Source organism: Aquarana catesbeiana, linkage group LG03, assembly GCF_042186555.1.
Source record: "Aquarana catesbeiana isolate 2022-GZ linkage group LG03, ASM4218655v1, whole genome shotgun sequence".
NCBI lineage: Eukaryota > Metazoa > Chordata > Amphibia > Anura > Ranidae > Aquarana > Aquarana catesbeiana.
Genome location: NC_133326.1, coordinates 608110093 through 608136558, shown reverse-complemented (window position 1 = coordinate 608136558; position 26466 = coordinate 608110093). Strand labels below are relative to the sequence as shown.

The window sequence follows — 26466 nt, the reverse complement described above, 5'->3', positions numbered from 1 at the left end:
TCCGTCTGCAAAGCAGAGTTCCAGCCGCAACAATTTTTTTTTTTAAGTCAGCAGCTACAAACACTAGCTGTTGACTTTTAATAAGGACACTTACCTGTCCAGAGAGCCTGTGATGTCAGCCCCCCCGCCCATCGGATCAGGTGCAGGCGCTGGCATTACAAACTAAGGGAAAGCGGCAGTGGAGCCTTCACTGCCGGTTTCTTACTGTGCATGCACAAGTCGCGCAGCACTTCCTGAATGGCCCCGTCATCTTCTGGGACACACAAAAAGGTCCCAGAAGGCAGCGGGGGAGAAGAGGATGTGACGCACTAGGCCACGGCAAGGCTAGGACGAAAGTTAAGTAAGGAGAGAAATAAAAAAAATAATTATCCAAAATCGAGTGGTGGAGGGGTTGTCATAACTTTAAGACAAAGTTGTAAAAGTGGGTGGAACTCAATTTTAAGCGCAACTCTATAAAAAGGTAATGTAAAAGGTTGAATGTACCAAGCTGATCAATTGATCAACTTGGGTACAACCAGCCTACCGGATTTGCTTCCTATTATTACAAGCAGCTGCTAATGATAATCACCATCTGCTCCCGGCGGAGACAGCTTCCCCAGCCGGGAGAAGACAATTGCTCAGCCGGATTCCCCTGTCAGCACTGTACGTGTTGATGGGGGAATCGCGTGAATTTCTGTCCTGCAACGTATGGCTATAGGATAGAAAAAGTCTATTGCCTGCCTAAGATATTCAAGTAAAACCACAGGTATTTCTTTTTTTCCCCCCTCTTCTCATGAATATATTCAGTTTCCAAATAAATGGATGTGATTTTTTTTTTTTCTTTGTATAAACTGCCTCTATTTCCTATGATTCAGTATAGCTGTATCCTGCTAACTTTTTCAAACTTTTTTACAATGGACAACCCATTGAATCTCACAAGTACCACTAGTAAGAACCAAGCGATAGCTTAAGCCAGCCATACATGGATCAAAATTTGGGCGGTCCAACAGGGCAGGCTGATTGTTTAGAAGTTGAAGAGTGACTTCTGTACAACGAGCCTGTTGGAAAATTTCTGGATGTTCAGCGCATTCTTATGGCTGGAAAGTCTCTCCATTGTCAGGAAACAAAAGCTCAGCAGGAGTAATTCCTCCACCCACACATTTGAGGTGTCAGGTCATTCTCACTGGAGAGAAAAGCTTTTTTTCTCACTCTGAAATTATTGGCAACTTTCCTGTATGTTTTGAAGGTAACCATTTTGCCACTGCTGCTTTGTATGATTCCTTGCGTTTCATTGTACTGACCATTACTTTTTACCATGTCAAAATGTTCTTTTCTGCCATGTACCATTTTTACTACTTCAATAAAGCAATCCTGTTAATAATGTATGGTCTGCATTACCGATTAAAAAATGGACCTGGAACTGTGGAAGCTGTGCCAAAAAGGACTAGTCATCAGCATTGCCTGTGGTCTCCCTGCAGCTGATCCTTTCCCCCAGTACCGATATACCACGCCTTGTTCTGCACTGTGTCTCTAAGTGGGGATGGTCATTTTGGTAGAGTAATAGCTTTGCTTCTTCACGTCAGCAGACCCCTGATGACTAGGAGTAATTATCAAGATGCAGCAGGAAGGGTGGAGGAAACACAGATTCATAGAATAAATAAAGCTGAAGCTAACTGCATCAACAAAAAAGGAACAGGAAATAAGTTACCAAAACAAAGCAGGTCAAGGACATAGGCCAAGATGAGGCATCTTTATCTACTAAAAAGCAAAAAAAAATAAATAAAAAAAATAAACAGACAGTAATTCGCCATGAAGCACATTTATTATCAAGTGTCATTTTGTTTGGCATATTCTTTTAATCCAGTATTTACCTCCCTCGGCTCACAGCATGTCTTGGATTCTAAGGCATAGTACATTAACCAGCAGGTGGCAGCAGCATCAAACAAAATAATCATCATCAATAAATCACACAAATATAAAATAGAGAAGACACAAAAAGGGGTTTACCACTTTTAGTGGAATGGAACTCTTCTGTGTAACACCACTACTGAACACTAGTAAGCAGGGGTGAGACACTGATCCCCTTTACATTGGCACGGAGAACTAAAACTGTTCATACCAACATTGCAGTGCCCATAGGCATGGGTAGCCCGATATAGTAGGCTTTAAAAGCCTATAAAATTAGCAAGACAATCAGCAGCATAGGAGTCTTCCGTAAAGGGTGAAGTCCCTTTCATTTTCTTGAGGGGTAAGTTCTAGGCAAGGTTCTTTTTTTTTTTTTAATTTATAAAAAGGAGGAAGAAACAAATTTACATTGACAGAGGGGGGCGGAGGAGGGGATGGGATCATGTGCATTTAAAAAACACAATTCTGAACCTCCCTTATATCTCCTGAAGTCCTGGTCCAAAAGCAGCCCCATAAACAGGGCTGCGGAAGTCTCTCAAAGATCAGTGATATCAAGCAAGAGAATAGTGATCAAGGATACAGTGCCTGTCCCTGTACTGCAAGAAGTTGCGTTTTTAAATAGGACTTTGCCCAAAAGTGTTTATTTTCCCCCAAAGCTTTGGATATAATGCAGCTGCTAATCTCCTCCATCTCTCATACCTGCCGTGACAACCAGGTCTCCCTGATCTACATTCTAGATCTTCTCAGCGCACATTATCCACCTATCCCTACCACAATGAGGGTTACAGAGCAAAAAAAAAAAAAAAAAAAAAAAAAAAAAAAAAAAAAGGGAGGAAGAGGCCTGGTTGTCACAGAATGCCTAATGGATTATTTCCTGACAATTCCTCTCAAAATTAGAAATTTTGGGGCAGTGTTTCAAATCAAATTGAAATGTTCTACTAAGGCTCCATACACACTTGTGCAACTTGTCATGTAACTTTGGACACCAATGTCACATGACAAGCTGTTCCCCATGTTTTCCAATGATAACCATTCATATACATGCAACTTCAAAGTAGTTCAAGCACCACTTTGGTCCAACTTTCATACCACTTGAGGGCCATACCCTCAAAAGTTGAATGAAAGTAATGCCTGAATGTTATTCAAAGCAACAGTTGTCCATTATCACTGGTCAAAGCCAAAGTCATATCCAAGTTGCACCATCCAAAGTTCCACTCAAAAGTCAGTGCAACTGGAGTCGTACGAGTGTGAATGGAGCCTAAATGTTCCTAAGCCCCTTTTCACACTGGTGTGACTTGTCATGCGATTTGACAGTTCCAAACCACATGACAAATCGCACCCTATTGTTGACAATGGAACTGCTCAAATCGGTGCAAATTCAACTTTGCAACGTGGGGGAGAAAAAAAAAAAAAAAAAAGGGGAAGGTGGTTCACAACGCTGTGGTAGTTAATGTAAAACTAAAAGAAGGCAGCCGCAAAGGCTGCCAGACATTGTAGTTTTCCATTCACAGGACACCGAATGAGTGACAAGGCCAGGCGGGTGGAGCCCCGCTCAGCCATATATTTTTTTTTTTAATTGTTACAGCTAGCGGAGAGTGAGACGATCCCCGCTAGCTGTCAGATCGGGGAGCCGATCCATTCGTAACATTTTACACCCTGAATATGAACGGTGAACTTATCCTTTAAACAGAAACGGGTTAGGCCAGGTAAGGTTCATTGTAACAATTGGGACAAAGCAAATTATACATCTAAAAGCCTATTGTTATAGGAATGTTTGGTGTAAAACATAGAAAGTTTGCAGAATTTGCCCACACTGTTAAGTTCAAAAATAAAAAAAATCGGATAAAAAAAAAAAAAAAAAAAAAAATAGATCTACATGAACAAAGCAGATCTATATTGGCAGCGGCAGAAAAAAAAATAAATAAAAAAATTTACCTGGTGTGTGCTTTTAAGGCAAAATTCAGACTTTTAAATACAAAACTCTTCATGATGTCAAACAAAACTTCAAGATAAAAGCGGAATTTCCTTGTCTGCTTAATAACTTCTACATAGAAAAATATGCCATAAAACTATTTACATTTCACTCTTCCTAATACATCCAAGTAAATAGAAACATTACAATATTAATATAATATATTCTATAAAATAAAGATTTATGACTTGTGCGTAGTCTTGACTGTTCTCCTGTATAGCAGTGATAATACCATAAATAAAGGAATCTTGGAGACTGACTGGGATCAGTACTTGAGAAAAGCTCTCCATAATCATTTATCTATATGCTGCTACAGCAAAACTACTATCCAGCATTGCTGGGCTCCAGTATACATTACTCTCGCTCCACGCGTTAAAGTCAAGCTCCACTTTGTGAAGCTTCTATAGGATGTTCCACTGCAGAACAATTAAAGGAAACAGATTTTTTTATTTTTTGTAGTGCAGAGAGGTGCGTTTATAGTCACTGCTCACTCCACCTCCTGTGAACGCTTCCCTTAACATCTGAACGGCATTTGATCTATACTGCTCAGTATAAAGACCTAGGGAGGACAGGAGAGGAAGACCTAGTATTGTCAGATACAACCCCCTTCCTTCCCCCTGAAGACTGCATACAGATATGCCGTGTATAGAAGACACTAAAAAGTGCATACAAGAAACAATACATAATAAAAAATGGTTATCCTACTTAAAAATAGGCACTAAAGATTTAAAGAGGACCTGTCATTTGTCACAAAGCAATACTGCAAGGATGGCAAAACACTTTCCTTATGTTATTCTCAGTCATGAAAGTTTTAATGTGGTATTAAAGTGTGACAGCTAAGCACTGTTCAAGCCCTCTCTGTGCCTGTAGGTCTGATAAGAGAATAGCAACTTACAGCAGTGATCTCCAAACTGCGGCCCTTTGCTTGCTTTTATACAGTCTTTGGGGTGTCATTCCTTCCACTGATATGATGCACTATTCCTCCCAATCAATTAACAATGAGGCACCATTCCTCACACTTAAGTCTAGTACACATGTTAAGTTTGTTTCACTCAACCAAAACGGGCCGAAGAAAAGAATTTAAAAAAAAAAAACAAAAAAAAAAACAAAAAAAAAAAAAACACACAAAACAAGAGGTCGCCGTACTAACTATGCAATGTTAGTGCGGCAAGCTCCACTGCTGAGCTATTGTAATCTGACAGGAGCACTGCCCCCCGCCCTGCCAGAACATACCGATCAGCACTTGCAGCCATTGGCTGTGAGCACTGATCGGATGCTGGTTTTCCAGCATGCTCGTTTGACAGAAGCTAGTAGTGAGAACGGCTTCTGTCAGATGACGAGCTGTACACACGAGACAAAAGAGTTGGCCACTTCCTGCAGAACCGACATTTTTCAGTGGATTTTTTGTATCCAGCATAACAATGTGGAGCTACTCCTACTAATACCAATATATTGGGGCACTATTCCTCCTAATGACCACAGGTGCTATGTAATTTATTTTACTCCCAATGACCACCAAGCCTGAGACATTGGGGTAGTTCTGCACAGAACCCAATCAGCTTCCAGTTTTTGTTTTTGTCAAAGCTTAATTAACAAGCTGAAGTTGAAAGATGATTGGCTACCATGTACAGCTGCACCAGGTTTTGCACCCTCCAGTTTTAGTAAATCCACACCATTGTCTACTCCCAATGGCCAGTCTGACCCCCCTAAAGTCAAGTGGATTAACCCGGCCATTTGTTAAAGTTTGGAGAGCTGTGGCTTACAGGTAAACATTTTCAATCATTACACATCTCGAGGTAGGGGTTGCTCAAATGTAGGGGTGAAACAAAGCAGAGGTAGGACTACCATCCTAGTGGGAAGGAATACATTCAGTGAGAAGTTGCTGTCCAAAACCTGCACATAGCATTAGGCTTCCACAATACACTGCCCACTGACAACCCACAGGTGCCAAGCTAAATAGCTCTGAACTTTATATCTGAACTGTCGATTCCAAGGCACTTATACCTCTTTCACACTGGGGCTGTGGCAGCGCTAAAGCGCCGCTTGTTTTAGCGGCGCTTTAGCACGGTTTAAGCGGTGCTTTTTGGTCACTATCAGGGCGCTTTTAACCGCAAAGAAGGTTTAAAAGCAACAGTGTTACGGCTCTTCCGAAACGCTTCTCAGGCGCTTTGAAGCACTGCCCATTCATTTCGTTACAGCACCCACAAGCCGCCCCAAAGATGGCACTTGCAGGACTTTTCCTAACGTCCCGCAAGCGCACCGCCCCAGTGTGAAGTCACACTGAAATGAAAGGGAGGCAATTTTCAGCTGCTTTACAGGCACTATTTTTAGTGCTAAAACGCCTGAAGTCCACCTCAGTGTGAAAGGGGTCTTAGAGGAAGAGCTTGATCATCCACAAGGCAGCCTAGGCAGGGGCCTAGGGCTCGCTGGATGTCCAACTACAACCTTCACCTTTCTGCAGCAAACCAGAAGAATAGTGCAACTGTTCAAAAAAACTGCACCTACCCATCACTTCACAAGGGGGAGAAACTAGTACTCATGGAGCTGGCCATGCCAGTACAGACAATGCAAACTGGACAGCTTCTCAGTGCCTTTTGCAATCCTTATCAATGCCAATTTAAAAAAAAAAAAAAAAAAATTGCAAGGAAGCTTCCCCACCTACTATCTGAATCCATTTCTGCTTGGAGAGAGTCAGAACCATCTGCCAAGAACCCCATTATGTAAAAGCCCTTATTATTGCTTTTTTTTATACACTCAATGTTCTATCCTTTTAATTCTTTCCTCTCATATACAGATTTGTGTATAACTAACGTAGTTTCCTTTTACAGCCAGGAATGCAATTAGAAAACTTGCCTATCTGCTGCTGAGATAGGCTCATTTAGACCCTTCACACTGGGGCGGTTTGCAGGCGTTATTGCGCTAAAAATAGCGCCTGCAAACCGCCCCTAAACAGCCTCCGCTGTTTGTTCAGTGTGAAAGCCCGAGGGCTTTCACACTGAAGCGGTGCGCTGGCAGGAGAAGAAAAAAAATCTCCTATCAGCCGCATCTTTGGAGCGGTGAAGGAGCGGTGTATTCACCGCTCCTGCCCATTGAAATCAATGGGACAACGCGGCTATACGAGTGGATTTAACCCTTTTTCAGCCGCCAGCGGGGGTTTAAAACCACACCGCTAGCGACCGAATACCGCGGTAAAACAGCGCTAAAAATAGCGCTGTTTTACCGCCGACGCCCCCTACCGCCCCAGTGTGAAAGGGGCCTTAGTTTTATAGAAAGGGCTTTTTGTATAATGAGCCCATATTGCTTCTCTATATATTTTTAAACTTACATCAAAACACAAAATGTAACACCATTACCTCCCCTCAAACAAGGTGTGACGTTTTGCTTGAGAGTGTAGGGTAAAACCAGCTCCGCTATAAATTGGAGGACAGCTAAAGCTACTACTAGGGTGATAGGTTCTGTGTCACTCCCCCCATCGTACAAGTTGCTTGTACAATACCTGCTTTGGGCATCACACTTTAAAAACCAAACTTTCATGACTGGTGAAAAAAAAAAAAAAAGTAAAAGTAAAGCATTTACTTTTTCCCCACAGCCTGCTTATAGGAATGCCATTACAAAGTGATTCAATTCTGTGTAAAAGTGAAATAACACTTTAAATACTAAAAAGGTAAATAGAAATGGTCTCCAGTTAGATGCAATTGGGAAAGTTGCTTTCCGTGAGGCAACAAGTTTTTCCAAAATGGAATTTAAATATCAATGGAATTTTCTGATTAAAAATAAGTTATGATTTCCATGTAGCTTCAGGTCTTTGGTGAGGTTCCACACATGACAGATTCCTTATGAGGGTTCACAAGGTGCCATATTATTGTTCTACATTACCCTAGGAGGAAAGGCTCTCCAAAAGAGAAAGGTGCCACTGCTGCAAGATTTGGCAGCCTGTACACGCTCAACGATTGGAAAGAAAGTACTTGAAGAATTCATATACAGACCAGGCAATGGCTGTAGAAGGCATCTGATAAATGACCCTGGCCTGCACTCCCTTGAAGTAGCCTCCTAGGCCTCCAATTTGGTATACCGTCCTTATGGTATTGGCCATACCAGACAGGTGTCCACTGATGTTAGCAGAACTGAGGGCAGTGTTTTCTTGGGTGTTCAGTAAAGTTTTGCACACGTCCAGTGGCGTGGTGGCAGCGGCTGCTACTGCTCCAGCAATGGCACCTGAGATGATATGTGATCCTGGATGATACTGGCGCTGTGGGTTCAGCTGCTCCTGTGTGAACTCATAGGTGATGAAGTGAATGGCCTGAAAAGGGATGTTCATGAACAGCTGGGTGGTGTAGCTCCGGTAGAAAGCTCCAATTCCTTCCGTCCTACTTACAGTGCGAATGCAATGTAGCATGCCGCTGTAGGGTGAGTTGTACATTTGCATTCGTTGCTTGACCACTGTAGATGGAGAAAAATCCAAGATTGTGATATCAGCAATAGTTAAAGGCAATAAAAATAAATTTATATATATACACATATATATACATACACACACACACACACATACACACACATACACACACATACACACATACACACATACATACATACATACATACATACATATAAAAAGTATTCGATCCCTGCTGATTTTGTACATTTGCCCAAAAAAATTATCAGTCTATAATTTTAATGGTAGGTTTATTTTGAGCCAGAGACAGAACAAAAAAAAAAAAAAAAACAGAAGAACGCATTTCAAAAAAGTTATAAATTGATTTGCATTTTAATGAGTGAAAAAATATTTGATCCCTTCGCAAAACATGACTTAGTACTTGGTGGAAAAACCCTTGTTGGCAATGAGAGGTCAGACGTTTCTTGTAGTTGGCTACCAGGTTTGCACACATCTCAGGAGGTTGGGAGGGCTAGGCCACTCCAGGACCTTAATGTGCTTATTCTTAAGCCACTCATTTGCCTTGGCCATGTGTTTTGGGTCATTGTCTTCCTGGAATACCCATCCACCACCCATTTTCAATGCCCTGGCTGAGGAAAGGAGGTTCTCACCCAAGATTTGATGGTACATGGCCCAGTTCATCGTCCCTTTGATGCAATGAAGTTGTCCTGTCCCCTTAGCAGAAAAACACCCCAAAGCATAATGTTTCCACCTCCATGTTTGATGGTGGGGATGGTGTTCTTGGGTTTATAGGTAGCATTCCTCCTCCGCCAGACACGGCAAGTTGAGTTGATGCCAAAGTGCTCGATTTTGGTCTCATCTGACCAAAACACTTTCACCCAGTTCTCCTCTGAATCAGATGAGCAAACTTTAGAGGGGCCTGTACATGTGCTTTCTTGAACAGGGGGACCTTGCGGGCGCTGCAGGATTTCAGTCTTTTACGGCATAGTGTGTTACCAATTGTTTTCTTGGTGACTATAGTCCCAGCTGCCTTGAGATCATTGACAAGATTCTCCCGTGTAGTTCTGGGTACATTCCTCACCGTTCTCATGAACATTGAAACTCTACGAGGTGAGATCTTGTATGGAGGCCCAGACGGAGAGATATTGACAGTTATTTTGTTCTTCTTTCAGTTGCAAATAGTCGCACCAACTGTTGTCACCCTCTCACCAAGCTGCTTGGCGATGATCTTGTAGCCCATGCCAGCCTTGTGTAGGTCTACAATCTTGTCCCTGACATCCTTGGACAGCTCTTTGGTCTTGGCCATGGTGAAGAGATTGGAATCTGATTGATTGCTTCTTTGGACAGGTGTCTTTTATACAGGTAAAAAGCTGAGATTTGGAGCACTCCCTTTAAGAGTGTACTCATAATCTCAGCTTGTTACCTGTATAGAGGACACCTGAGAGCCAGAAATCTTGCTGATTGATAGGAGATCAAATACTTATTTCACTCATTAAAATGAAAATCAAATTAGAACTTTTTTGAAATGCGTTTTTCTGGATATTTTTGTTATTCTGTCTCACTGTTAAAATAAACCTACCATTAAAATTAGTCTGATTACCGTATTTCTTTGCCAGTGGGCAAACGTACAAAATCAGCAGGGTATCAAATACTTTTTTCCCTGTATACTTTGCCACATTTTTACTTGCTGCCCTTTATAATGAATATTGGATTTCATATACAAATTTGTAATAGCCTCTTCTACTGGGCATCAACATAAGTGAATATGAATAGCAACTGTTATGATAAACTCATTAATCCTTTTAGAGAGTGTCTCCAATCAAGTCAGGCCTGACCCACAGATCAGCACAAAGAGCATGACTGGTGAAGGAGAGTCACTACCAAGCAGGAATCAGAGCCTACTTGACTTTGCCCTGGTTCACACTGAATGCAGCTTTGAAATTCACACCTGAAAATAAATAAATAAATAAATAAATAAAAAATTTGCCAAAAGTAGTGCAGGAACTACTTTTTCAAATCGGAACGGTACCACAAAGCCGGCATCGCACCGATTTGAACCGTTCCGTTGCTGACAATAGGGTGTGACTTGTCAAGCAATTTGACCTGTCAAATTGCATGACAAGTTGGACAAGTGTGAACAAGGGCTAAAAACCAAACCATAAAAAAAAAAAAAAAAAGTTTACATTAACTTAAGCAAACCGATAACTACATAAAAAGTACAGACAAGAAAGGGCAGAAAAATACCAAAATTGTCCATCAAGTCCCCCCTACCATTTTTTTTTTTTTTTAAACAAGTTTATTAAAAACAAAGTGTGATTTAAAAACGTTTTTTTCTAACTAAACTTTTTAAGAGTGCATTGTGAAGTTCGTTTAACACAAGAAAGTTGTAAGAGGATTAATTGAGACTACAGATGGGCGTGAAGCAGACCCTTTCATCAGTGGCGTCACTAGGGTTGATGTCACCCGGTGTGGAAAAACATGGCGTCACCCCATCTCCACCAACTATAGCCCCCCCTCAGTACAGATCCCCCTCCACTAAGTACAGACCCCTTTCCCTCAGTACAGACCTCTACTTCAGTGCAGATCCCCTGCCCCCCCCCCTTCAGTACATACCTCATAGCACGGGACATGCACAGCAGTGTCCTCCTCCTGTGAGAATGTTAACAGAGAGGAGTGGGAGGAGGATTTGCTCTACTCGGCCGTGAGACAGCGTCAACGGCCAGCGGGGACCGATCAGACAGCCCGCGAGAGATGCAGATTGGTGCAGTGGCATTGCCCTGGGCCCTGCCTGTCATGTATCAAAATGCTATCAGGAAATCACATACCTGTTAAGAAAAAGCACCACTTAACACTGCTCCATTGCATAAAACCGGCCCATTAAAGTCCGATGGACAACAGATACTTGCAGGAGTGTGAATTTCTGCGATTCCCAGCAGCTCTTACAGCAAGATGCACAAAATGAAGGAAAATGTGTCTACCTTCAGGGACAAGCTCTCTGCATCAAAACAGCATTCTGTGGTGTGGTCTACAGTGGAGGCAAGTACTAAACCTCTTTTACACTAGAAGATGTACAAGATATAGGGTTTCTAAACACAGAATTGGGGGGAGGGGGGGTTGTTTTGTTTTTTTACTTTAACTGGCTAGTGTGCTGCAAAATTAATTGTATTGTACTGTAAACTGCCCTGTCCAAGTGCAACCTACTTTAAAATCTGAAGGTCGAGCATTCAAGCAAAAGGACCATTGTTTAAAGCCTAGGTTCACCTCTGAAAAAAAAAAAAAAAAAAAAAAAAAAAAAAAAGGGCCATGTATTTTCACAGGAAAAAAACTTTTTTTCCCTTTTTACTGGCGCCTACAAAAGAATTGTACCCGCGATCAGTATATCATAGGTGCAATGTCAGGCCCCTGCAAACTCTTCCTCTTCCTTCCTTTTCTTACACAAAGGCCATGTTTCATGCTGGAAATATGTACAGATCTGGAAGAAATATACAATGGACACAATATTCTACATGCCTCCTATATTTAGACATTTAGTCTAAATATAGGAGTTCGCTTATACCAGAGTGCATCTTTAAAAAGCTAGTTAGAAATTGACAACAGCAGTTGTGCTAGCTAGATATATATTTATTTTGTCTGAATATTTACTCATACATAAGTGGAAATGGTTAAAATCCATTTACACTGCTGGCAGGAAATACAATACATTTATGTCTGCATGGGCTCAAGATGATGCAGTGAAGCTAATCATGGAATCCTTTAGCTGGATAGACTAAGTAAAAATAAGCAAGCAAAATAAGATACATTTTAACCACTTCAGCCACGGAAGGATTTGCCCCCTTAAAGTGGAGGGCCACCCTAAAAAAAAAAAAAAAATTTTATGAAAAATCCTAAAAAAAATAAAAAAAAAAACATTTGAAAAAAAAAAAAAAAAAAAAATTTTTTAAACTTACCTAAACCCTTGTTGCTAGGCAGTTTTCATAATCTGCCTCTTCCTTTTCCGCGGCGTGTCCTGCTCCTCGGTGAGCGGCCCCCGTTGCCTTCTGGGAACTGTGTGTGTTCACAGAAAACCATGAGGCCATTCAGAGCGCCGCTCACGCGTGCGCAGTAGAAAACTGTCAGTGAAGCCGCAAGGCTCCACTGCCTGTTTCCCTTACTTAGGATGGCGGTGCCGGGACCCGAGAGCCGAGGGACAGGTCGGCCTCGGGCGGCCGACATCGCGGGCACCCAGGACAGGTAAGTGTACTTATTTAAAGTCAGCAGCTACAGTGTTTGTAGCTGCTGAATTTAAAAAAAAAAAAAAAAAAAAAAAAAAATTTCGCTGGCCGGAATCCCGCTTTAATGACCAGGCTATTCTTTGCGATACGGCACTGCGTCACTTTAACTGACAATTGCACGGTCGTGCGATGCTGTACCCAAACAAAATTGACGTCTTTTTTTCACAAATAGGAGCTTTCTTTTGGTGGTATTTGATCTGCGGTTTTTATTTTTCTATTTTTGATATAATATATAAAAAAACAAAAACACACCACAATAAGCATATATTGATTGTTTGTGCAAAACTTATAGCGTCTACAAAATAGGGAAAAGATTTATGGCATTTTTATAATTTTTTTTTGTAACTAGTATCGGTGGCGATCTGTGATTTTTAGCAGGACTGCGACATTGCGGCAGACAGATCGGAGACTTGACACATTTTTTGGGACCACTGACATTTATACAGCGAGCAGCGCTATACAAATGCACCGATTACTGTATAAATGTTACTGGTGGGGAAAGGGGTTAACACTAGGGGGTGATCGAGGGGTTAAATGTGTTCCCTCGTGTTTAACTGTGGGGGGATGGGACTAACTAGGAGGAGGAGACATATCGCTGTTCCTAACTAGTAGGAACAGGCGATCTGTCTCTCCGGACAGAACGGGGATCTGTGTACGCACACATGCTCTTGATCGCGCGTGGCCAGTGGCGTCTGCTATAGCTGTTTAAAGGGCCAACGTACAGCTACGGTAATTTGCGGGAAAGAGCCAACCTGCTGCAGTATAATGACAACAGCTAGTGGTTAAAAAAAGGCCTAGCTTTATGCACTGTTGTCTCAGCCTTGTCTAAATAAACAAATAGTTTAATTTAAAAGTAGTATGTGGTTTATTAAAAAACAAACATTTTAAACTTAAGCAGGTGAGTGCAGCATTGGTTCGATGCTGCATCTGTCCCTCGCTGGCTCTGTACTGAGAACTGAGTGATCAAACACTGCTGATCACTCAGTTCTCCCCTCTGCTCTGAGCACTGTCAGTTACCGCACTCAGCTCCTCCAGCACACTGGTTTGAAATTGGGCGGTGGGAGTGGCTGAGTCAAGCTCTCAGCGTCTCACTGCAAGGCCAAGTCAGCTGTCAGTCCAGGAATCTGGGTGATTCCTAACAGTAAAGTGGGGGACTTGCTGCAGCCTGGACCAGCCAACAGAGGGCTTTAGCAGGAAGGTATGCAGAATGAACTGCACTCCTGTGATCCAAAGAAGTAGGGCCCAAAAGGCTTTGGCCATACTTCTCCTTTAACAACACCTAGTGCTAATGGAAGACCAAGACGACGAGAGCATGACAAAATAAAATTACCTTCAGCTGGGTTCATGATGGCATCATGCAGCACAGTTGCCAGACTTCCTGCCACCCCTACAGACAAACAAAGTGTTAATCACAGTTCTGAATGACTGCATTGAGAGAAAGTCACAAGAAATAAACATATGCATGTTAGCAAAATCTCAATTGTTGCCAAGTGTTGGTGCTGGATTCCAATCAGGTCTGCATTTAGCGCAATGCTGGGTTTGCTCCAATGTCCCTTCCTAATCCAAACATATACACAGATTATTAGACGAAAATGTTTGTGGTGGGTGTGGGTGTTATGCTGATACAGTGCAGAGCCAGTGACTGATGAGCTGTATATAGTGCTGGGCTTACAAAACTAACATCTGGCAATTTAAGATTATCTAAGATTTCAGTCATGCAACAATTAAGAAATTACCATTAGCCAAGTGACTGTTGCCGGCATGGTTAATCATGGATCCTACAGTGGTTTTCATCTTCTCATAGCACGCAAAGTAGAGTGCATGTGCCGGTCCAGCTCCAAGCATGGTCACGTTAATCCCCCTCAATGGCGTGAATAGGCCCTCTGTCCGCACCATCCTCTTCAGAGCCTCCGTGACGCCTTTGTACTGAGCCTTGGGGTCTGGCTGCAAACTCTGCATTCTGGTCTGAAAACAGGAGGAACATTAGTAAACCACTTTAAAATTACTGTAGTTCTGCATTAACAATTCAAGTTATTAATCATTCAGGCACTCGCCTTTAGACACTGGAAGTCAGGAAGGCTGTTAGTGCCAATAGACACTGAAGTCCAGCCATGACAAACATACATGCACCTTTGGCCAAGTAAACAATTTTCATGCAATGAACACTTGTGATGTTATCTCTAGAAAAAAAGGATTGTATAAAAATTACTTTCCTGACCAGGCCTAATTTTTTTTTCTTCCCCAAGACCAGATGTAGGGAGCATCTTCATAGGTCGCATACTGCCCATAGACATGATATTAAAGGCATAGTTCACCAAAAGCTGCCTATGCAAGTAAGGGAACTTTGTAGATAAATTGTGCAGCTTTGACCAAAGTTAATTATTTTCCTGCTATAGTTGTAGGCCATTTACCGCCATCGTTTGTTTTTACCTACTGACACCCCTTACCAGCATAGGCAGTTTTTTGGTGACAGTCAAGCAATGATCACTAAACATTTAGATACCTTAAACTAAACCAGTCTGGATTTTTAAACTATGGGGCCCGGTTATAAAGGCAATATTGCCATTTAAAAAAAAAAAAAAAAAACAAAACAAAAAAAATGTAAAAAAAGTAATATTTTTTAAAAGCAGGGCTCTCTACTTTACAAAATGTGAAGCCCCCATAATTTCAAACTAAGCCGATGCGCATGCCTGGCAGCCACAATATCCGCTGGGCACCCGCAATTGCCGGTAACAGAGCAGGGACATGGATCTGTGTGTAAACACACAGATCCACGTCCCGTCAGGGGAGAGGAGACAGATTGCATGTTCCCAATACAGAGAAACACCCCTCCCCTTGCAAGTCCCCTCCCCCTACAGTTAGAATCACTCCCTAGGTAACACATTTAACCCCTTCCCTGCCAGTGACATTTATACAGTAATAAGTGCATTTTATCGCTGTATAAACGTCAATGGTCCCAAAATAGTGTCAAAAGTGTCTGAAATGTCCGCCGCAATGTCAGTCACGATAAAAATCGTAGATCGCTGTCTTTACCTAGTTAAAAAAAAAAAAAAACACAAACACACACACCATAAATCTATCCCCTATTTTGTTGATGCTATAACTTTTGCGCAAACCAATCAATATACGCTTATTGCGATTTTTACCAAAAATATGTAAAAGAATAGATAAACTGAGGAAAAACTTGTTTTTTTGTTTTAAATTGGGATATTTATCATACCAAAAAGTAAAAAAATAAGAGTTTTCAAACTTGCCACTCTTGTTTATAGCGCAAGAAATAAAAACAGCAGAGGTGATAGAATACCACCAAAAGAAAGCTCTGTTTGGGGGGGGGGGGGGGGGGGGAGATTAAATTTGGGTACAGTGTTGCATGACCGCGCAATTGTCATTCAAAGTGCGACAGCGCGGAAAACTGAAAATTGGCCTGGGCAGGAAGGGTGAAAATGCCGTTTTGAAGTGAGTATACAGCATTATGCACAGAACATTTCAAAGTCATGAAATCATAGGAATGAATCCCTAAAAAGCACATAGTGTGAAGTTAATTCTGTGGTGCACAGCAGAGATCCGAAAGCAGCATCCACACGCCAATATAAAATGGGCCCCTTAGAGCAGATACCAAAAGATGTATAATATAATATAATATAAAAAAATCTTTTGTGCACCTCTCCAATTTAAGTTCACTTTACTAGGGGCCAACTTCCTAACATCACAATACCCTTCCTCTTAGAGGCCCCAGCCTTGCATATTTCCTGTGGAGTCGGTGACATCTTGCCACGGCTGCCCCTTTTGGGTCTTCTATGTTTGCAAACTCAGTGTGCAAGAGAATCCAGGTAAGCACAAAATAATGCTGCTGCTGTTCCAGCGCAGTTGCCAGAACACTGCATAATGCACAAGTACCCACCACGAGGATTGTGCATAACCACAGGCATGAATCGATTATACAGAGGAACTTGCCCAGAGGACTATCAAATATGCCAGTCATTTTTTGCTGTGCTGTATGGAACACAGACTGCAATGGCAATGATCTCCAGCAGTTTCTTGTAACACGCCCCTAGTCTGAGTTTCCTACAGCCTGACCCTAGCCATACTGGAGTCTAGAGACAACCGATACAGCATGCTCACAGTCTTCCCATCCATTGTAGCATGTCCAGTCGCTGACCATTCTCTGCAGCATTACATACACCGTACATTAGGTGCCACACTTTAGATCTCTTGTATCAGGTAAGCTGACCACCACTGTGCTAGGCCGTTAATTAAATGGTAAAGAATGCAAATGTATAGAACAATAGACTGCAGATGGTCAACACCAGAACCTGCTAAACTTGCTAAGTGTGCAAATAAGATTACACTAAGCGGAGCCAGGAATCCTGTGTTCCTAAATTAACTTGCATTCGAAAGCAATTCATTCTATGGTCTTGGACACATCCCAGGAGCCTTTGGGCCTGTCCTTCCTCCTCCTCATGAGGATCAAAAAGAGCTCAGCAGCCATGATGCCGTGTTAGCTGTCCTGTTAGTTAATAAGGGAAGGAGTGGGACATTTAACCAGGTTGTTAGGTCCAGTATTACAGATCAGCATCGCCCTCTGCAAAGTAGGGAAGAAAGTCTCATTTTCAAACAACATCCAGGCTTTCCATTTTGGGTCGAGCTTAGAAGTCTTTTCCAGCATCTCCGAACTGCATAAATCTGTTTAATGTGGGAGGGAATACAAGCTTTAGGATATCAACACCATCCAGCGACATGTAACACATCAAACAAAAACAGAGCAGCAGGAAAGACTTCCTGTTGGGTTTGTCCACTCTGAGCAAGTATACTGCTACTGAATTACGTAACCTAAAAGAGTAGAATGACTGCATTTATTACAGAAAGCTTCTCTCAACACACTCAAAACACAGAATGTGACAGCAGAAGAGACCTACCTGGCACACCCAGAGGTGGCCTTTATTGCTCTGCATAGCTGCTGGTATGTCATTGGGGAAAGAAAAGCATTGTTTTGAACCATACAATGCAGATACACTAAAATGAGAGCAAAAATCACAAAAACTGAAAATGTGCAGTTTGCAAACTTAAAAGTAGCTCTAAAGGGTAAAGGCTCACTACACATAAAAAAGGTAATTAAAAAATAAATAAACCTTCAGCTCCACCCTCCTAATACTCATCTGAGGCCCATCTCGATCCAGCAATGTGCACGAGAGCAGAAACTCTCCCGGGTCTCTCCCTCCTTATTGGCCAAGACACAGTTGGCTCCCGCTGCTGTCAATCTCAACCAGTGATGAGAAAGCAGGGCAGAGCGGAGCCACAATCTGTGGGGGCTGGGGGGCGAGCTAGCACAAGAGCCTCCAGAGCAAGCAGCCTGCTATGGGGGCACTCAGCAGGGGAAGGGGCCAGGAGCATCAGCAGGGGGACCCGAGAAGGAGGAGGATTGGGACTGCTCTGTGCAAAACCATAAAATGTCCACAGTTCCCATTTGGAGTTACAGTGTAAAAACACATTCAGGGACATACAGTATATAAAGACACTTTCTGCACTTTAAGGCCCACCTCCGGACAGTATTTTTTTTTTTTTTTGCATACGAGAGTGCAGGGTGCCATGCCAAAACCCCATTAGGGAAAGGGTCCATGAAGCCCTGCACTTACAGGATGTCCTCAGTCTTCCAGGTTGAATGATGCGTCTCACCGGCACAAGAAAGGGTCACTTTAGGGATTTATTTTGAAGTGTTATTTAGAATGTGTACTTTTCTCTAAAACAGTGATCTTCACACTGTGGCCCTAGGGCCGTATGCAGCCCTGTACTAGCCTTTATCATGCCCTTGGGGCACTAGTTCTCCCACCAACACCAATGATGGGGCACTACTCCTCCCACCGACACCAATGATGGGGTGAACCAGTGTGCATGGGCCCATTACATACAATTTAGCTGTGTTCAGATCTGTATAAATGATGGCTTTGTACACAGCAAATAGGCCTGTGTGCACATAAAATAGAAGGTAGAAGAGCTTAAAAAGATAAAGCGTGCACTTGTGCAATTCATCCTGTATTTAAGCTATACTTTGTTATGCAAGCAACCGATCAACAGACTGATAAGATTGCAGCAGCTCCTTCCTTATTTAGGCCCATTGGGTTTTTGTTTTTTTTTGCAAACACACACACACACACACACACACACACACACACACACACACCTTAAACCCAGGCTGGTTTTCCCTTATTTTCACCTGGTGATCCAGCCAGTAAACACATTTTTCCTTAAGCCTAGTGCACACGGGCCGAATGTCAGACGGCATCAGCTGGTTCAATAGAGACCAGCCGACATTCGGTCCATGTGTACTACAGCCGGTCCGACTTCTGTTGAAGGAGCATGACCGAAAAAGGCCTGCCGATCAGCGCTCTCAGACAACGGCGGCAGGGGGAGAAGGGGAGATTCCTGTACCAACATTAGATCGTTAGTACATCTGCTCCTCCTGAGCAGTCTTTTTTTGCGTTCAGCCTGCTGGGTTGAAGGGAAAAAAAAAAAAAAAAGAAGAAGAAGGGGAAGAAGTGTACCAAGCTTTAGGCCTCATTCACACAGGTGTACCGATCTGCACGCCTATGGGAAGGATTGTCTTCAGCTGCCCAGGATGCACAGGCTGCCTGCACTGTTGCAATCAGTGACAGACCTGCCTGTGAATCCCAGAGCATGCATGCATCATTTTAACTCAATGCAGCAGATGGGTGTAAACAGCAGTTGCCGCCAATGTTATTTCACTTGATGTTGTGTTGAGCAATGCTACCCAAGGCACCACAATGGCTCTGGTGTTAACTGGCCTTAAAAAGGGGATGTCTTCCAATGGAGGACACTAGTTCTGGTGATAACCAGGGATTCACTCACCTTGGAGGGATTTCCTCTAACTTCCTGTTTCGGCTATGGGACAAGTAGTGATGGGAGATCTCCCCAGTTGGACAAGGATGGCGAAAAAACCTGACTGGGGTTATAACCTTCCCTTATTCTAGATGCAGCCTTTTGCTTGCCTTCATCTGGCCTTTGGGGCACAGTTCATACCACCGATATGAGACACAATTCTGCCCTCTGATGCCAGAAATGGGGCAAAATCCCTGCCACTGACAATGGGGCACTATTCCTCCCCCTAGTACCAAAAATGGGGCACAGTTTACTCCCATCAATGCCAGAAAAATGTTATATTCCCGCTGGCCACAGTCCGGCCCCCCTAAAAAGTCTGAAGGACACTAAATTGGCCCTTTGTTTAGAAAGTTTGGAGACCCCTTGTTTAGAAGAAACCTTGCTACCCTTCAGCTTCTACTAGGTGACACCTACATAGACCATTCAGTCAGCAATCCAAAAAGAAAGGAGGAGTTACTCTTACTGGTAAAATCCTTTTCCAGGACGGTCTCCATAGAGAAACCTTGGCTCCTCCCATCTCAGGAAACACCGCCTCGTACTGCAAGATTTAAGCCTCACTGTCCCGTCAGCCCCTCAGTTCTTCAAGAGTACCTCCTCCAGCCAGCTGGGAGACACAAGAATACATCATACTAACTATCTAACCTGATGGTCTAATGTGATGAGCTCTCAGGCATAGCCAACAATTTGGGTGGGTACCAGTGCTGTCCTGAAAGACTCCTGGAAAAGGATGTTACCGGTAAGCGCAACTACGTTTTTCCCCGTTCGTCTTTCAGGACAGCCACCATAGGGAAGATAAGTGAGCACCTTACCTTAGGGTGGGACTACTGCCTGCAGCACTTTACACCCAAAGGGCCTGGCTTTTGGCAGATAGCACTACAGGTTGGACCTGCTGTGCTTCACAAAAGGTGGCAAAGCTGGACCATGTTGCAGCTCTACAGATCTGCTCTGGAGAAGCACCAGCCCACTCTGCTTGAGAAGTCACTATTGCCCTGGTGGAATGTGCCTTAATACCCCCTACGGGGGATCCACATAGGCCTAAATAATGGCTAACCTCAACCATCTGGCTATTGCATGTCTAGAGGCTCTGGACCCTTTCCTAGCCCCTGAAAATAACAAAAAAAGGAATCAGATTTCCTAAACTGTTTTGTACTAAGTACTGAAGGATGCACCTTCTAACCTCCAATTTATGAAAAATATTTTCCTGTTCCCTCACAGGACTCAAAACAGAAGGTAGGCAAAATAATTTCCTGCCCTCTATGAAACTTAGAGGCCACCTTTGGTAAAAAGACTTTTTTTTTTTTTTTAAAAAACCACACTGTCCGGGAAAATCTGAAAAAAAAAAAAAAAAAAAAAAAAAAAAAAGTGCCCTAATGGAGCGGCCTAAGAGTTCACTAACCCTCCTTGCTGCATCGATCGCCACAAAAACACCATCTTGAGGGTGATTTTAACGCACAGGACCCCAGTGGCTCAAATGGCCCCCCAGTGAGGGTCTGTAACACTAATGCCCCATACACACAATCGGATTTCCCAAAAACAAAATGTTGGATGTGAGCATGTTGGCTGAAAGTCCGACCGTGTGTATGCTCCATCGAACATTTGTTGTCGGACTTTCCGCCAACAAACGTTGGCTAGCAGGTTCTCAAAATTTTCCGCCATCAAAACTTTGTTGTCGTAATTTCCGATCGTGTGTACACAAGTCCGACGCATGCTCAGAATCAAGCAGAAGGACCCGTACTGGCTATTGAACTTCCTTTTTCTCGGCTCGTCGTACGTCACCACGTTCGTAATTGTTGGCCAACATTTGTGTGACCGTGTGTATGCAAGACAAGTTGGAGCCAACATCCTTCGAACAAAAATCTACGGTTTTGTTGTCGGAAAGTCAGATTGTGTGTACTGGACATAAGGAGAGATCACACACGGGAAGGGGTGGGGGGGGTGGGGGGGTTGGGGTTCTGACTGGTCTCTGCCAAAGGCTTTAAAAAACCTGCCTATCCATGGATCTATTGCTAGCAGCTTTTCCAGGAATACACTCAAGGCGGATAGCCGTCCTTTCAAAGTGCTAAGGACTAACACCTTGTCCGCTCCCGACTGCAAAAATTCCAACACTGCTACTGAGCTGCGTACGTCGAAGGAGATTTCTGTGCACCAGCTATTGAAGCGTCTCCACCCCTTTTAGGTAGATAGCCTGCTTCTCCTTTTTTCTGCAACATAGGACAGTCGCCACTAAACCATCCGAGAAACCCTTACCCCTCAGCATTTCCTCCTCAGTAGCCAGGCTGCGAGATTCCACTGCTCCACCTGGGGACAACAGATTGGCCCCTGAGAAAGAAGATCCTCCTGGACAGGCAGAATCCAGGGAGGTTCCACAGACAGGTCCTTCAAGATGGAGAACCACGGCCTCCTGGGCCAGTGTGGCGCGATTAGAATGAGAGTCGCGTTTTCCAACTAAAATTTTCTCAATACTGCTGGTATCAGTACAGGAGGGGGGGCGGGGGCAGGCATAACACCTGGAGAACCACCAGCTCTGAGCCAGTGCGTCCACTATGCCCCATCTGCTCAGGGAGGAGAGGCGCACCTTTGTGTTCTCCCTCGAAGCAAAGAGGTCCACACATGGCACCCCCCACTTTCGAGTGACCATCTCGAAGATGTCCTGGTTCAAAACCCAGTCTCCCTCCCTCAGCATTTTCCTGCTGAGAAAGTCTGCTACCTGGTTCTGTTCCCCTTTCAAATGTACCGCCGAGAGGGATAGAATGTTGGCTTCAGCCCACTTGAGGATGGTTTCTGCCAGGACCCACAGGGATCTGCTCCTGGTACTCCCTTGCCAGTTGATATAGGCCACCGCTAAAGAGCTGTCCGAGCAGACTCGCACGTGCTGTCCCTGGAGTTTTCTCTGAAAGGCTCCGAGTGCTAAGGCTATTGCTCTCAGCTCTCTCCAGTTCGAGGACTTCTTCGCTTCCTCTCTCTCACCCAGGTACCTTGCACCATCCGGGAATCAAGGTGCACCCCCCAACCTGTACTGCTCGCATCAATCGTGACAGTCCTGGAGACCGGTAGGGCTCACTCCAGGCCCTGTGACAGATTTGCCTCCTTTCTCCACCACCAAAGGGACCTCTTGACTTGACTCGGCACAAAACCCCCAGGATGAACAGTTGCAAAGGGCGAAAATGCAGCCCTGCCCACTGCACTGTTGGGAGCGTTACTAAGCCCAAAGTTGACATGGCTTATCTTACTGAGACCTGACTGCTGCCCTGGAGGAACAACATTGCCTTGTCCAACTTCTGGATCTTCTCTAAGGGAAGAAAGACCTTCTGCTTTGTTGAATCCAACACGTAGCCCAAGACGGTGACCTTTTGGGATGGAACCAAGTTGGATTTTTCCAGGTTCAAGAGCCACCCCAAGTTTTCTAGGATGCCTCTTGCCAACTCTTCCCAATCCTGGGACAACTGCTCTGGGGAAGAGGCAAACAGGAGTAGGAGTAGATCGTCCAAGTATGTGACCACCAAGGTGCCTCTGAGCCACAGAAAAGCCAGGACCTCCACCATGACTTTGGTGAAGATCAGGGGAAGAGAGAGAGGATAGACCAAAAGGGGAGGGCCCTGAACTGTAGATGGAATGTCCCTTCTCTGGTTTTTACCGTCAACCTGAGGAACTTCTGGTAGCCCTCTGCGACAGGGGTGTGCAGATAGGAGTCTTTTAAATCTATTAATGCCATGAAGCAGTTCGGGGGAAGAAGTGCCTTCACAGAGTAGACAGAGTCCATTCAGAACCTCCTGTAGGTTACTGAGACAGTCAGAGGCTTCAGGTCGAGGATAAGCCTGAACTTTCCCGAAAGCTTGCGGACCACAAAGATGTGGGAATAGAAGCCTCTGCCAGTCTCTCCTATTGGGACTTGTACCACCACCTCCTGTTCCTCAAACTCCTCTAGGGAAGATAGAAGAGCCGATGACTTTTCTGCGCACTTTGGCAGCTCGGTGACAAGAAGTCTGTGTGAAGGAGGTTTTGAAAACTACAGCCGGTATCCTCTTACGATCCCCAACACAAAATGGTTGGAGGTGATCATCTCCCACTGTGGGAGGAAAGCCCCCAACCTTCCTCCCACAGTGGTTAACCCGTCACTGGGTCATTTTGGGCTGTTCAGGAGGGCAAAAATCCCCCCCCCCACCCCTTCGGTCCCCAAGCCTTCTTCTGCCGTTCAGCTTTTGGGGATTCAAACTCCCTGAGGGCGAGACTTTATTTTAGTCTGCTCTCCAAATTTCCTTTTAATGGGAAAGGCCTTTCTTGTTGGCCGTCCGATCCACAAAGGCCTCCTAACCTGGCCCAAACAATAGGTCACCTGTGAGGGGAATCACACAGAGTTTGACCTTGGACGCACCATCTCCCTGTGTCGTCTTAAGCCATAGGGACCTTCTTGCTGAGTTGGTCAGGGCTGCGGATCTTGCAGACATGCGCAGCGATTCAGCCAAAGCATCCGCAATGTACCCCTTTAGCATGGGGAAGGAAGTCAGGATATTTCAATGTGCTCCCTAATCCGTGTAAGCCAATATTCCATGTTGCGGGCCACCACTGTGACCACCATGGCAGGCTTAAGGTTTCCCTGTGACGATTCCTAGGACTTCAAGAGCGAGGATGATGTTTCCTTTCAGGATCTTGCCATCCCCTCTTGATGGCTTCGACCAAGACATTGTGGACCGGGAACACACTTTTTGTTCCCCCAGGCCCTTGTGCATCTGGTCACCTTCTTTTCTTCCCAAAGTAGTATGGATAGCTCCTAAGAGATCCTCCACTTCATCAAGGGAAAGCTTATTAACAAGAGGTTCTTGTGGATTCCCCAACTCCCCCCCCTCTCTTTCTGACCCCCCCTAGGAGTCTGAAGCGTAACTGTCTGGCTCTTCCCCAATTTCCTCTCTGGTGACTCTGCAAAAGGGACATTTTTTCTTGGAACTTGGAGGGAGAGAGAATAATTGCCTAAGCCCACCAGCGCAACCACAGAGGACCACCGGGAGTGTCCCCCCAGGGTCCCAGACACATTTCCACCCCGACCACAAGGGAGGAGAAACACCACCCCAGGGTTCCTCTTACCTTGGAGTGGCTGGTGCTGTTATCTTCTGGAGCTGCTCATGAAGCCTCCGCTTCAAACATCTCCCGCTGAGAATGAATGGTCATCCATGACTCCAACAGCTGTCTGTACTGCAAATAAGGCAGCACTAGCCCGGCGCTCGGCCCGCTTTCGTATCCAGCATCCAGAACCAGAACCAGAAGTCGCGGGTCCGGCGGAAGTGCCCACCCCCACCGGAACCGACATCGCCCGTCATCCGGCCTGGCTTCTAGAGCTCCAACGCTGGCTGCATAATGCAGGGGGGACCTGGCGCATCTTCCGCAGCGCCTCCCCTGGGCGGAAGAATAGCGGACCTCACCAGGCTTCCCCAAGAGAAGCGGGGGTGCGCAAGATGCAACCATACAGGTAGCTACCGGGCTGCGGAATCAGAGAGAGACCACCATCTCCCCCTTTTCATGGAACACTCAGCCTCCCCAGTTGTTAAGCCCCGGCTCCTTAGCTGGACTGCATTTCTATGGTGTGAACTGGCCTTAAAGCCTCGCTCACACCGTGGTGCAGAGATGTCGGTTTTATGCAAGGGCACACAAAAAAATAAAATAAATAATAATAATTGTTCTCTATGTGCCCTGTTCACAACACTGGTATTACGTGCAGATTTTTTTTCTGCAAATATTATATATACACAAAAATATATTCTATATTCCCACAGCACACATTCCCGGATAAAGCTCTAAAAGTTTTGGGTGCTGCAGCAACCATTAACTGGAGAGTGGATCAGAAAGTCCCAATGATGATATTTGCCAGCACACCACGGATCATCAAGTAGTGTCCAAAACAATTTTTTTTTTTTTTTTTTTTTTTAACATTTTTCTGAAGCATGATCACATCACAAAATAGGTGGTGCAACGTTTCAGAGTCACACAGGACCCCTTTCATCAGGCATGTGATGATCACACACCTGACGAAGTGGTCTTGCGCGAGTCCGAAACGTTACACTACCCATTTGGTGATATGATCATTGTGACGGACCTGGCATGGACAGAGGCTGTTGGAGAGGACTGGGTGCGGGCCTGTTGCCTTTTGATTATGGGCCCTAGCATTTGGGGAATGGTGCTCTCTGTGAGCTGTATGCCTGGGGACCCTGGGGTTGGTGTTACTTTGGATTCAGCTCCATGTCCCCCCAAAAACACACAGACTCTGGGAACCCTTTATATGCCATATTAGAATGGTGACTGATTTATACCGTTGGGACTCGTACTGTTAAATGCTAATGTCATCAATTCTGCTATAATGTGTTTATTGTAAATAAGTCTAGTGTGGCTCTAAGAGTCTTTTCACACATTGTTGTTTGTGTTAATTAACTGTGTGAAGCTCGGTGACCACAAGTCTGGGCAAAAGGTCATGTCTCAGTCACCTAGGCTGTATAAAGGATTAGATAATTAGCTCATGTTAATTAAGTTACAGTTGTATTGTTAGAGGAGGTTCCAACGGCATATAAAGTCTTGTAACTTTGATTCATAGTAAACAGTCCATGTTAGCAGTGAAGCAAGTGTCGCCTTGTTTTCTGCTCAGAGAGGTTGGAATAGCTGATATCTGTATACAGACTGGGAGGAAGTGGTATATGACGGAAGCACTCAAGCGGAGTGTGGGACGTTCCGTGACAATCATGTTTCAGAAAAATGTAAAAAAAAAAAAATTGTTTGGAGGCTACTGGCAAATATCCTCACAATGCATAACTGACAGACATTGAAACAGAAGTCAACGTGCATAAAAATCTCACTGAAACGAAAAACTGATGTAAACTCATGTCTCCGCAATTGAAATCTGCGCAGTCAGTCAATGCGAATAAAAGTTCTGCTGACATTAGCATCTAGGAAGCTTTGCTGAAAGCCATGTGACCCAATGATGGTTGTTGTTCATGTGACCTGAAAACCAGGCGACTTCAGATCTCCTTCAGAGGGCCATCAAGACTTTTTAAAATGATCCCCTAACCACT

The 26466-nt window shown here is 44.2% G+C and overlaps 1 protein-coding gene across 1 annotated transcript in view; it reads right to left on the bottom strand.

Moving 5' to 3' along the window:
- Positions 1 to 1782: 1782 nt before the first annotated feature.
- Positions 1783 to 26466, bottom strand: part of SLC25A37 (solute carrier family 25 member 37) — a 39545-nt gene continuing 14861 nt past the window's right edge. The window contains exons 2-4 of the mRNA XM_073622214.1: positions 14257 to 14485; positions 13851 to 13907; positions 1783 to 8296 (exon numbers count right to left, since the gene is read on the bottom strand). Coding sequence (XP_073478315.1) covers positions 7800 to 8296; positions 13851 to 13907; positions 14257 to 14485 — 783 coding nt within the window. The 3' untranslated portion in view covers positions 1783 to 7799. The remainder of the gene's footprint in view (positions 8297 to 13850; positions 13908 to 14256; positions 14486 to 26466) is intronic.